This window comes from Enhydra lutris, unplaced genomic scaffold (assembly GCF_002288905.1).
Source record: "Enhydra lutris kenyoni isolate GAN:26980312 unplaced genomic scaffold, ASM228890v2 scaffoldscaffold79, whole genome shotgun sequence".
Lineage (NCBI taxonomy): Eukaryota > Metazoa > Chordata > Mammalia > Carnivora > Mustelidae > Enhydra > Enhydra lutris.
The window spans coordinates 5,612,812-5,626,469 of NW_019154163.1; the positions used below are offsets into that span (position 1 = coordinate 5,612,812).

The 13,658-nt window shown below is 36.8% G+C and overlaps 1 protein-coding gene across 5 annotated transcripts in view; it reads left to right on the forward strand.

Annotated features, from left to right (window-relative positions):
- LOC111160945 (ATRX, chromatin remodeler) overlaps window positions 1–13,658 on the forward strand; it is a 298,603-nt gene that overhangs the window by 178,124 nt on the left and 106,821 nt on the right. For all 5 annotated transcript variants that reach the window (XM_022524346.1, XM_022524345.1, XM_022524347.1 and 2 more), the window contains 3 exons: window positions 3,364–3,510; window positions 3,705–3,882; window positions 13,343–13,480. In XM_022524346.1, coding sequence (XP_022380054.1) covers window positions 3,364–3,510; window positions 3,705–3,882; window positions 13,343–13,480 — 463 coding nt within the window. The remainder of the gene's footprint in view (window positions 1–3,363; window positions 3,511–3,704; window positions 3,883–13,342; window positions 13,481–13,658) is intronic.

A 13,658-nucleotide genomic window follows, 5' to 3' on the forward strand; every position in this document is an offset into this window, starting at 1 on the left:
TGTGTGTGTGTGTGTCTCACATCCTTATGCATCTATGAATGGTATGATACCTGGGCAGTTTCCATAATTTGGATGCTGTAAATTATGCTTTTTTTAAACATAGTATGTTTAAAAAATATGTATGCCTCTGAATGAATTAGTGTTTTTCTACTCTTTGGGTAATACCCAGTAGTGTGATTGCTGGATTATAGGGCAGTTCTATTTTTAACTTTTCGAGGAGTCTCCATTCTCTTTTCCACTGTGGCTGTACCAGTTTGTTTTCCCACCAGCAGTGTAAGATGATTCCTTTTTTTCCACATCCTTGTCAATGCTTCTTTTTCTTTCTTTTTACTTCTTAGTCTAGCTAGGGGTTTATATATTTAATTGATATTTTTCAAGGAACCAGCTCCTTGTTTCATTGAGCTTCTCTATTTTTTATTTTCTGAATCATTTATTTCTGCTGTGATTTTTATTATCTCCTTCCTTCTGCTGGTTTTAGGTTTTGTTTGTTGCTTTTTTCCTAGCTTCTTTAGGTATAAGATTGGGTTGTTTATTTCAGATTTTTTGCCTCTTAAGGTAGCTAGTATTGGTGTAACTTTGCTTTTTTTTTGCTCCATCTCAGACATTTTTGGTCATTGTGTTTTCATTTTCATTTGTTTCCATGTAGTTTTCTACATGGTTTTTTTTCACTTTGTAATTTTTTTTTGTAGTTTTTTTTTTTTACTTTGTAATTTCTGCTTTAAAAGCTGCTGGTAGCCTTATGGGTTGTTCATTTTATGTTAGTTTCTTCTTTTGTCTTACTGCTTTTAAAAAAAATTTTCACTATATTTTGCTGATTTAATTATAGTATGTCTTGGTATGCTTTTGTTGGGAGTTCTCTGTGCTTCTTGGAACTGGATATCTGCTTCCTTCCCCAAGTAAGGGACGTTTTCAACTATTATTTTTTTCAAATAAATTTTCTGCCCTCTTTCCTCTGTCATCTTCCTTTGGGATTCCTGTAATACAAATCTTGTTATGTTTGATGGAGTCACTTATTTCCCTGTCACTTCTCATTTTGCATAATATTTTTTTTCTCTTTTGTTTAGCCTGATTACTTTCCATTACTCTCTGTCTTCCAGGTCATTAATTCATTTCTGTGCTTCTTCCAGCACAGAAATGTTAGTCCATCTAACCTGTTTTTCATTTCACTTACTGACGCCCCCCTTTTTAGATTTTATTTATTTATTTGAGAGTGAGCAGGATAGATAGCATGAGTGGGTGTGGGGAGGGAAGGGGGACGGAGAAGCTGGCTCCTCACTGAGCAAGGAGCCTGATACAGGGCTCCATCCCAGGACCCCAGGATCATGACTTGAGCTAAAGGCAGATGCATTTAACTAACTGATCCGCCAAGGCACCCCTCATTTCATTTATTAAGCCTTTTATCTCTGCTACGTTATTTCTTACCCCTCTGTTAGGGGTCTCACTCATGTCTTCCTCTCTTTTCACAAGTCCAGTAAGTATCGTTATGATCATTCCTTTAAATTATTTATCAGGTGTATTACTTATATCTGTTTTGTTTAGATATGTGTCTGTGGCCTTGTTGTATTCTTTCATTTGGGTTAAATTTCTCTCTTTCCATTTTGTCTATACCTCTGTATGTGTTTCTCTGTGTTAGAAAAGTGAGCTTGGTTTCCTGTTCTTTAGAATAATGGCCTTATGAAGAAAAGGTTTTGTAGTGCCATGACGTATAGTGTCCCCTGATCCCTAGGGTCTGGTGTTTGTGGGAGTGTCTCCAATGGATGCTGTGTGTACTTTGTTATTTTGTTCTGGCCGCTTTATCCTTCACAGAAGCCTTCTGTAGAGGCTTTCTTTGCCTGTTGTGGGCAGTGTGATTCCTTGCTTGAATGTGGCATCTTTTAACTAGGTGTGCTCCGGTCTACTTCTGAAATGAAAAGTGTTATAACTGCTACTGAGCTGAGATCCTGAAAACTTCCAGGTCGGGAGACATGGTGTGAGCAGGGATTTGGGCAGGTCTTCTGGGGAAGAGGGCCTTCTGCCCTGGGACTAAGGGAAGCATGACCCAGAGGGGTGCTTTTGTTCAAATGATGGCAGTTGGGGCTTAGTATAAACAAGGTAGATAACAAGTGTCAGTGCTTTTCTGCTTCCCACAGGTGCCCTTGTGCTTATGCTGAGGGGAGGGGTGGAAAGAAGATATTGACTGGTTTCTTTGTTCCTGGAGGGGTTTCTTTGTGAATGCTCTTTCCCTGGGATGTGGTCTGAGATGAGCAAAAACCCTCCCTACTGTGTGCCCCCAGGTGCCCTTCATTTCACTGTTTCCATGCTATATGTTCATGCACTGTTTGCCTTCTCTCCAAGAGCAGCACAGTATCCTCCAGGCTGTATCTTGGCCAGGCCTGCTGACCTTTAAAACTCAGGACTTTAAGCTCCACTGGTTGCAAGAACTCACCAAATTCGGCCCCCTCACTTTCCAAGCCAGTTGCGTTTGGGATTCATTTTTCCTGTGTGCTACCCTGTGTGGTAAACTGTCTTTTGTCCTTCTCCATGACTGCATCTCCCTGCCCACCCCCCATTGGCCTTGATCCGTTTCTGTCCCAAACCACATGGCTGTACTTTCTACCTTCTTCGATGTGGCCTCTTCTCTACCTTCACTTATGGAGTTTGTTCTCCCAGTCTTTAGGTTAATTTCTGGGATATTTATGATGATTTGATAGTTATTGTATTTGTAGGATGAGGTGAGCCTAGGGTCCTCATATTCCACCTCCATCTTCACAAGATATCAATTCAGAACAATCTAAAATGAAAAAAAAAATACTGTATAACACCACTCTTCTAAATTGGCAATGGCAGTTTCTGAAGTTTGTAGGGACGGACATTGTGCAGAGACTAGGGACTTAGTTTTGGTGTGGTTATTTCTTTTATTGTTATTATTGATCATAGGATCATGAAGCTTTAGAGTTAGAAGAACTTCATACATCATGTAATCAAGCTCCATCTTTTTTTTAAGATTTATTTATTTATTTGACAAAGAGAGAGACAATAAGAGAGGGAATACAAGCAGGGGAAGTGGGAGAGGGAAAAAGTAGGGTTCCTGCAGAGCAGGTGGCTTGATGCAGGCTTGGTCCTAGGACCCTGGGATCATGACCTGAGCCAAAGACAGACGCTTAACAACTGAGCCACCCAGGCGCCCCAAACTCTGTCTTTTTTATATCTCTGTCTATATTATATCTCTTTCCCCATACTTTGCCTGGTTTGGAAATTATGACCGTTGGTTGGTTGCTTTATTGTTTGAAGGTAAAAGAAAACAAAACTAGTAAATTGTATGATTGTTTTAACTTTTTTCAGATATTTTAGTTGATGATGATAACTTAATTTGTTTTCTTGTAGGTGGTAAGTTTTCTTCATACAGTTCTTTTGTGCGACAAATTGGATTTCAGCACGGCTTTGGTGGTTTGTCCTCTTAATACTGCTTTGAATTGGATGAATGAATTTGAGAAGTGGCAGGAAGGATTAAAAGATGATGAGAAGCTTGAGGTATTATAATTTAAATATTTTCTTTTATTAAAATAACTGCATGAAATTCATATAGTAAAAGAAAAAGATTAATTACCATTTATGCATATTTCCCATATGCATACCATATATGCATACCATATATGCAGTATTTCCAGTATAGGAATATACATTCCTAATAGCTACCTTTAAAAATCTTTATTTTCTCACAAAAGGTCTCTGAATTAGCAACTGTGAAACGTCCTCAGGAGAGAAGCTACATGCTGCAGAGGTGGCAAGAAGATGGTGGTGTTATGATCATAGGCTATGAGATGTACAGAAATCTTGCTCAAGGAAGGAATGTGAAGAGTAGGAAACTTAAGGAAATCTTTAACAAAGCTTTGGTTGATCCAGGTAATATATTAACAGGCACTGAGATAAATAAGCAAGTTGAATAAAAAATATGCTGATGTTCTGTTTAACAACTACTAAGTATCTGGTTTTTGTTTCATTTGTCCTGTTTTTTTTCCTTCTTTCGGTTTCTTAGTATAATTTTATTAAGGTGAAAGCACTCTTAATGTTGCCAGTTTTTCAGTCTAGAAGTGTTTAGGGTTTTTAGGGGAGATTTTGTAAACAAATAAAAATGCATCTGGTGCCTAAGTCACAATTGCAGTTTCTTCCAGCTGTCTGAATATTAGATGGTAACAAGACCTCTCTCTTCATACTCTGAAAACAGTTAAATTTCTTTCCCAACTTTATGTCATTAGAAGAGTTGCTGCTAGTTTTTTTCCCTGTTATTTTAGTGTCATCACTATGGAAAGTTAATATTTACAATACTGTCTAGCCTTATGACAGTAATTCTCATAATACAAGATCCAAATATTTCTTATTTGGCACCTGGAAAAGCAGCAAATTGTATTATTCACAAAACTAATTAATTTTTAATTATTTGTACCTTTTTTCTTTTTAAACTATTATGTTACTTTGAGATACTTTGAGGCTTTAGATGTGTGTTAAAGTCTAATTTTCGGGGCACCTGGGTTAAAGCCTCTGCCTTCGGCTCAGGTCATGATCTCAGGGTCCTGGGATCGAGCCCCGCATTGGGCTCTCTGCTCAGTAGGGAGGCCCCCCCCCCCACTGCCTCCCTCACTGCCTACTTGTGATCTCTGTCTTTTAAAAATAAGTCTAATTTTCACTGTCAAAAATGTCAGTGTTCTTTAGAATCCATCAGTTTGCTTCTTTTTTATTAAATTTTACTGTTTTCAGGTTTATTCAGGTGTAATGTACAGAGTTGTAAAATATTTAAAGTGTACAATATATGATTTTTTTTAAAGATTTTTATTTATTTATTTGACAGAGAGATCACAAGCAGGCAGAGAGGCAGGCAGAGAGAGAGGAGGAAGCAGGCTCCCCTAGAGAGCAGAGAACCCGATGCGGGGCTCGATCCCAGGACTCTGAGATCATGACCTGAGCCGAAGGCAGGTCATGAGCCACCCAGGCACCCCACAATATATGATTTTGATAAATGAATATATTTTGGAAGTGTTACTGAGAATGAAGAGGAAAGAAGCCTCAGTTGCCCACATTAAAGAATTATAGGATAGCAAAATGAAAGAAAGGCAGAGCAGCATTTTATTAACATGTACTCCAAGGGAAAGATTGGCCACTCAAGAGAGACAAAGGCGAAACTCCTGGGTGTGGGCTTATATCAGTTTCTTCTTTTGGGTGGGTTCCAAGATTATAACATTTGAGTGACAGGACTAGATTATTTAATAATTAGCCAACAATCCATGTCCTTTCCCAGGGTAAATTGGAAATGCCTTAATGGGGTAGGAAACCATAAGATTATTTCTATTCTAGAGACATAAGGACAAGTGACTGCTTTCTGCACAAGTGCAACAAACACAACAAACTTAACTCTAACTCTGTTGGGATGTTGTAACTGCAAACTTACTGTTAGGTGGGTGGAATAGGGTGGTCCCTGGGTGGTCCTCAGTTGGGGCTCTCCATCGGGATGCCTAAGGTCCATCCTCCTGTTCCTTAGGCTTAGCTTCCTGCCAAACAGAAGGATTCATCCTTTTGAGTTACATATCCATGACCTCACATATTTACTATCCCATTTTTTTTTTTTGGTGAAAGCATTTAAGTTTTATTCTTTTAGCAAATTTTAGTTTTATAGTACAGTGTTACCAGTTATACTTACCATGTTATAAATTAGATTCTCAGATCTTATTCATTTTATAACTGAATATATGTACTGTTTTGCCTTTTTAATAATGATTTAATTAACATTTAATTAACAAAGTAACATTGCCATTGTAAATCTAAGGCTCAGTAAGTTTGTTAAGTATTTGTCTGAAAGTTCTATGGTGGTTTTATCATCAGAGAACTTTAAGCTAGTAAATAGCATTAAAACAGATTTAAGAAGGTTGCTCTAGATGGGTAAAACAACAGTTTCAGATGCTTAACACTGTGATTTGTTCATGAGGAAATAAATTTTTAAAAAATTCAAGCTTGACATGAAGAATAACATTCGTTACTTTCATGCAAATCATTTAGTGACATTTTAAAATGTTTTAGTTTGGAATAATTTTCTGCAGAAAATCTGAAATGATAGTAGAAAAAAAAAAAGCTCCCATATTTAATGCACCCAGATTTCCCACTGTTAACATTTTACATTGCCAGGTGGATTTGTCCAGACTAAGAAATTGATACATTGTTGGCATATGTTAACTAAACTCCAAACTGTATTTGAATTTCACCATTTTTCATGTCCAGGATCCTGTTCCAGGATCTGATTTAGGGTATATCACATTGCATTTAATTATCATGTCTCCACAGTCTTGTCTGGTCTATGACAACTTCTCATTCTTTATTTTTCATTATCTTGTCAGTCTTGAGTGTTGTGCAAGTATTCTGTAGAATGTTCACTAGTGTGTCTGTTGCTTTTCTTGTAATTAGACTGGGGTTATACATTTTTGAAAAAATTTACCAGAGGTGAAATACCTTTCTCATCACATCATATCCAGGGTACATTAGACCTACATGACATTACTGGGTTTATTATTTTCACTTATCTCTACTCTGTTCTTTGGAAATTGGTCACATAGTCTAGCTTACCCACGTTGGGGGAAGGCAGAAATTAAGCTCTGTCTCCCTTAGTGGCCATTATCTGCACATAAAATTCAAAATTTTTCTTTAAGAAAGATTTGTCCTTTCTACCTGTTTATATAATCAATCATTGATTTATAACAGTATAGACTAACTATTATTAGTTTATATGTTAGATTATAAACTAATGCTATGTTATTTATTTTGTTGTTCAAATTGTTCCAGTTTGGCCATTGGGAGCTCTTTCAGGTTTGTAGATTGGTTCCTGTATCCCTTTGATGTGTCATACTTTTTGTTGTTGTTTTAAGCACTTCATTACTTTCTGGTACTATAAAGTACTCCAGGCTTATGTTATATTTTCTCTGCCTCCTGCCCCAGAATTAACCATTTCAGTAATGTGCCATGGTGCCTTTTATTGAAAAATGGTTTGTTGCTACTGGAGTATCACTGCTTCTAGGTCCTTTCAGCAGACAAAAGCTAGGTGATTATTGTACCAATCTACATCTACACATGAATCTATCCCTTTGTGTGTGAGCACATAGAGATAAACTTGATTTCATAATGGTGTCGTCTAATCCAGTATCATAGTGTTCATTTTCACCTTCTTTGTTAATCTGTTATTACTTTTCCAACTGTGAGAATCCTGGCTCCAGCTATCCGCCATCCATTTATTTATTTGTCCAGATTCATTATACATGCAAAGTAATTTCAGAATTGTTAACCTGTACCTCTGTAAGAAACAAGTTTACCAACCATAGTACAGTGTTTACATGATTGTTTTTGTCAATGGCTTTGTAATTTATTTATTTTTAAATTTTATTTATTTGTTAGAGAAACAGAGAGGACAAGCAGGGGGAGGGGCAGAGGGAATAACAGGCTTCCTGCTGAGCAGGGAGCCTCATGTGGGACTTGATCCGTTTTGTTAATTGTTTTCTGATTGTTTTCATAGTCCTCTTTTCCTTTCTTGTTTTTTTGCTCTCTTCTCTTGTGGTTTGATGACTTTCTTTTTTTTTAAGATTTTATTTATTTATTTGACAGACAGAGATCACAAGTAGGCAGAGAGGCAGGCAGAGAGAGAGAGGGGGAAACAGGCTCCCTGCTGAGCAGAGAGCCAGATGCGGGGTTCAATCCCAGGACCCTGAGACCGTGACCTGAGCCGAAGGCAGAGGCTTAATCCACTGAGCCACCCAGGTGCCCCAGTTTGATGACTTTCTTTAGTGTTATGTTTAGATTCTTTTCTCATTGTGTCTTGTTTATCTAGTATAGGTTTTCAGTTTGTGGTTATCATGAGGTTCATATATAATAACCTTTAATTTTTTAAAGAGATTTTATTTATTTGAGGGAAAGAGTGAATGAGAGATTGAGTACAAGCTGGGGGTAGAGGGAGAGGGAGAAGCAGTCTCCCCACTAAGCAGGGATCCTGATGCAGGGTTTGATCCCCGGACCTTGAGATCATGACCTGAGCCGAAGGCAGATGCTTAACTAATTGAGCCACCAAGGCGTCCCTGGCTTTATAATTTATAGTTATAACATTTTCTAAAGTCACTTAGGTCAGTTCCTTTGTTTTATTATTTGGATACATTAAAGTTTATTCTTTGTAGTGTAGCTTTTATTGGGCTTTGACAAATGAATAACCTGTTTATAACCTCGTGATTATATTTGCCTTTTTTAATTCATGGCACAGTTACTTACTTTAAGTTATGCTGAGCATTTATTCACTGTGGTAGCTTGAATATTAATCTACATTGTTCCATACTTTAATGACTAGAATGTATTGCAGTAAAACTACACATAACATAAAATCCATTTTACCATTTTAAAGTTTACAATTCCGTCACATTTAGTATATTCACAATGTTTCGTAACTATCATAACTATTCTCTTGAACTCCACAGCATTTTCATCACCTCAAAAAAATTCTGTACCCATTAGCAGTCATTTCCAAATGCTCTGTCCCCTAGAAACTACCAATGTACTTTTTGTCTCAGTGGATTTGGCTTTTTTGGACCTTCGTGAAAATGTTTCTGGACATTTTGTAAAAGTGAAATCATACAATATCTGACTTTTTTCACTTAGCATAAGACTTTCGAGCTTTAATTTGTGTTATAGCATGTGACCAGTACCTCAGTCCTTTATGCACACACACAATATTAATTTAAAGTACTGTTTGAGGGGCGCCTGGGTGGCTCAGTGGTTAAGCCTCTGCCTTCAGCTCAGGTCATGATCTCAGGGTCCTGGGATCAAGTCCCACGTCGGGCTCTCTGCTCAGCGGAGAACCGGCTTCCTCCTCTCTCTCTCTCTCTCTCTCTCTCTCTCTGCCTACTTGTGATCTCTGTCAAATAAATAAATAAAATCTTCTTTAAAAAAATTTTGAAGTACTGTTTGATTTAAACAATAAAATAGACTTATGTAATTATATAAAATAATGATAAATTTCCATGGCATATTGAACTATTTCAGTCAGGCTTAATTTTTGAACAGGAGAACTTTTCTTTAAGCCTCTTGCTAAGGTCCCTTTTCTTCCACTCTCCAGAGCCTCAATGACTGCATTCTCTCTTTGTCTAGAATGATTTCTGCAATAGCTGTTTTCAAATCCTGCCACCTCACTGGAATGAGGTTTTCCAGAAAATACATTTCCAAGATTATTAAAACTTATTCGTTTTAAAGATTTTAAAACTTTTTAATGTTAGAATGTTATATACATTCCTGTCCTAGTGAACAGAATAGGAATAACATCTTTTAGCTTTTTTTGTTGATTCAGTTATTCATGAGTATATTTACTTTTATTCTTTCTTCCTACTTTTATTCCCTCAGATACCTTTACTAAAGATAGGACCCCCTTTCTTTTCATTGCCACACTGATAAACAGTTCTTTTTAAGTTAAATTATAAAAACAGTACATGTTTTTGAGCAAAATATAAACAGAAGGAAAAGGTGCATAGTAAAAAGGAAAAGTTCCATTCCTCCTGTCTCACTGTTGTTTCATGTATATCCTTCCAGAAATTTTTGTGTTTATACAAACAAGCATGTATTTTTTGAGATACAGCTGGCATAATAGCATTATAGAGGTTCAGGTGTACAACATGTTTCAGTATATGTATATATTACAAAATGATTACCATAAATCTAGTTAACATCCCATCACAGTTAAAACTTTTTCTTGTGGTGAGAACTTTCAATATTTACTCTCTCAGCAACTTTTAAGTATATAATACAATATTGTTATTTATGATGATCATACTGTTTATTACATTCCCAGGACTTATCTTGTAACTGGAAGTTTGTAACTTTTGACCATCTTTACCCATTTCACTCATCCCTATCACCTGCTGCTGGCAACCACCAATTTATTTTCTGTGTCTATGAGTTTGGTTTGTTTTGTTTCTAGATTCCACGTAAGTGAAATCACAGTTTTTGCCTTTTTTGGTCTGATTTATTTCACTTGACGTAATGCCCTCAAGATACATTCATGTTGTCACAAATGGCAGGATTTCCTTTTTTATGGCTGAATAATATACAATTGTATGTATATATATACCCCACTTTTTCTTTATCCATTCATCAGTGGACACTTAGGTTGTTTCGCTGTCTTGGCTATTACAAATAATGCTGCAGTGAGCATGATAGTTGATATACTTCTTTGAGATGATTTTGTTTCCTTGGATATATGTATACCTAGAAGTAGAAATGCTTGTTCATGTGGTAGTTCTACTTTTCAATTTTTGAGGAACCTTCATAGTGCCTGCACCAATTTACATTCTTAGCAATGGTGCACAAGGGTTCCCTTCTCTTTACAACCCCACCAGCACTGGTTATCTCTTGTCCTTTTGAGAATGGCCATTTTAACAGGTGTGAAGTAATACCTCATTGTGGTTTTGATTTGCATTTCCTGATGATTAGTGATGTTGAGGTCTTTTTCATGTACCTGTTGTCCGTTTGCATGTCTTTGGAAAATTCTCTAATCAGATCCTCTGTCCACTTTTTAATCAGATTGTGTGGGGTTTTTTTTTAAGCATGTATTTTATGTTGCAGTGTTTAGAAGCCCAAGACTACTCTCAGGTTCAGTAATTTACTAGGACTTAATAGAATGCAAAAAAGCTGTTATACTCATGGTTATGGGTTATTACAGTGAAAGGATACAAGTTAAAATCAGCAACAGGAAAAGGCACATAGGGGAGGGTCCAGGAGAGTTCCAGCACTGATCTGTCAGTGGAATTCTGCAGGCAGCAGTTACTTTTCCCACCAGTGATACATAACATACATAACATTATGCACATAGCAATGGTACATAAGTATGGAGTATTGCTAAGTAAGTACACTTATACAAGCCTTAGTGTTTAGAGTTTGGACTTGGCCACATAGACATGTCTGACCACCCATGTAAGTGATCTTAGTGTTTAGCCCCTCCAAAGGTCGAGAAGATGCCATATGGCCCAAAGGCCCCCTCCCCCCATAAATCACCTTGTTAGACTATCTGGTGTGTGTCCCAAGCCATCCAGGTAAACAAAGATCATCTTCGCCGGCAGGATGTTCCAAGTTTAGAGGTTACCTCCCAGGTGCTGAGGACAAAGGCCTAACCTTTCTTTGGGTAGTGTTAATCCTTTACTATATATATGTATACATAGGTAAAATCACGCTGTTTGAGGGGGCTTCTTTTTTAAGATTTTAATTATTTATTTGACACAGAAAGTGAATACAAGCAGAGGGAATGGCAGGCAGAGGGAGAGGGAGACACAGGCTCCCCTCTGACCAACGAGCTCAATGCGGGGCTCGATGCCAGGACCCTAGGATCATGACTCAAGCTGAAGGCAGATGTTTAACTGAGCCACCCAGGTGCCCCAGAGGTGGTTGTTTAAATACAAATAGTATCATAATATAGATTTTGCAATTTGCTTCTTTTTAATAATGTATTGGACATATAGTTCAGGATAGTACATAGAGATCTTTATTATTAGTTTTAGTTCAGCAACATTCTGTTATAGTTTTATTCTTGCCCTTTGAAAAGCTTTTCTGTTGTTTTCAATTTTCCACCAAAATAAGCAATGCTTCAGGGAATATGGTGTTGAAAATCATTTACGTCATGTATAGAACACAATTTTTCTCTTTAAAAAACTTCGTAGGATTAAAAAAAAACCAGTATGTAGTCTTTTAATACAAAGTACGATACAAATTTTAGTTTTTAAGAAAGTATATAAGTGATTTTAAAAAGTCTTAATATTTATGTAGCCCCATCTGAATACAGATTAACAATTACATACATTGTTTGATCAATCATACTGAAGCATTTACTTTTGAAATCATGTAGAAGATAAATTTTCTCTAATGCCTAGCAGATGGGGAGTAATTTGACAAGTGCTATTGTTGAAATCAATATTTAAGTAGTATGTATGTATGTATATTAACCAGCAAGCAAATTGTGTATAAACCATACTTTAGAAGACAATAATATATTATTTTGATAAAGTGTATTTTTTTGAGTTACTTTCAGCTGTAAGATCTTTTATAACTTGGAAAGTGTTCTTTCTTCCCATCTGCCCTGTACCCCATAGCCATGTAACAATCAATTTAGCTGTCCTTTATCAGTTAATTTTTCCCCTGCAAAGAGTGTTAATCATTTGGAATATGTTAAATGGGAGATACTGCAGAGTCTGTTGTGATTTATTTTTATTTTTATCTTTTTAAAGATTTTATTTATTTGAGAGAGAGAGAGAGAGCATGAGTGGGAAGGGCTGAGAGAGAGGGAGAAGCCAACTTCCCACTGAGCAGGGAGCCTGATGCAGGGCTCCTCAATCTCAGGACCCTGAGATCATGACCTGAGCCGAAGGCAGAAACTTAATTGACTGAGCTACCCAGACGCTCCTCTATTGTGATTTATATAGTATTTTTAAAAATATAACTTTTGAAATTTATCTTTTCATATATATATATATAAATTGCTAGTAGTCCTAGACAGTTGTGTTCACTTGATTAGTGCTGAAATACATCTTTAGATACTGTTTTCCAATTATAAAAGATTTTATATTTCAAATACCTTAAATCTGTTGGGGGAATCTTTTGGTTACTTTTATTTTTGTTTATTTTTGTTTCTTATTGAGAAAATCTCAAGTACCATCTAAAGTATTTGATACTCTACTGTTGGGATATAATTAATACAGTTAGTGCCACATTACAAGATACAGTAAATACAGCAACAGATAAAATAAGACTATTCTTTTTTTTTTAAGATTTAATTTATTTATTTGACAGAGAGAGATCACAAGTAGGCAGAGAGGCAGGCAGAGAGAGGAGGAAGCAGGCTCCCTGCGGAGCAGAGAGCCCAATGCGGGGCTCGATCTCAGGACCCTGGGATCATGACCTGAGCTGAAGGCAGAGGCTTTAACCCACTGAGCCACCCAGGCGTCCCAAAATATGACTATCCTTAATGAGGATACTGTTTTTTCTCCCACAAGAGCAGCACTTTAAGGAGTTAGCTTATTTGCTTAAATGGATTACATATTTTTTTAAAGATTTTATTTATTTATTTGACAGAGAGAGAGATCACAAGTAGGCAGAGAGGCAGGCAGAGAGAGAGGGGGAAGCAGTCTCCCCGCTGAACAGAGAGCCCAACGCGGGGCTCTATCCCAGGACCTCGAGATCGTGACCCGAGCTGAAGGCAGGTCTTTAACCTACTGAGCCACCCAGGCACCCCATGGATTACATATTTAATTTGTAATTACATTTTAAATTATATACTAATTAAATGTTTTTCTATACATTTTTATAGGTCCTGACTTTGTCGTTTGTGATGAAGGTCATATTCTGAAAAATGAAGCTTCTGCTGTTTCGAAAGCTATGAATTCTATACGATCAAGGAGGAGGATTATTTTAACAGGAACACCACTTCAAAATAACCTAATTGAGTGTGAGTTAATATCTGCATTTATGCTGTAGAGTTGGCATTGCCTCAGATACATTTTTGCCTCTTTGCCATTTGCCTTTCTTCTGTCTAATATAGTCTTTGACTATGATCTGCGTAGGTCCATCTTAGTCTGCTGTGAAAGAATACCATACATTTGAAGTGGACTGCTTTATAAATATGA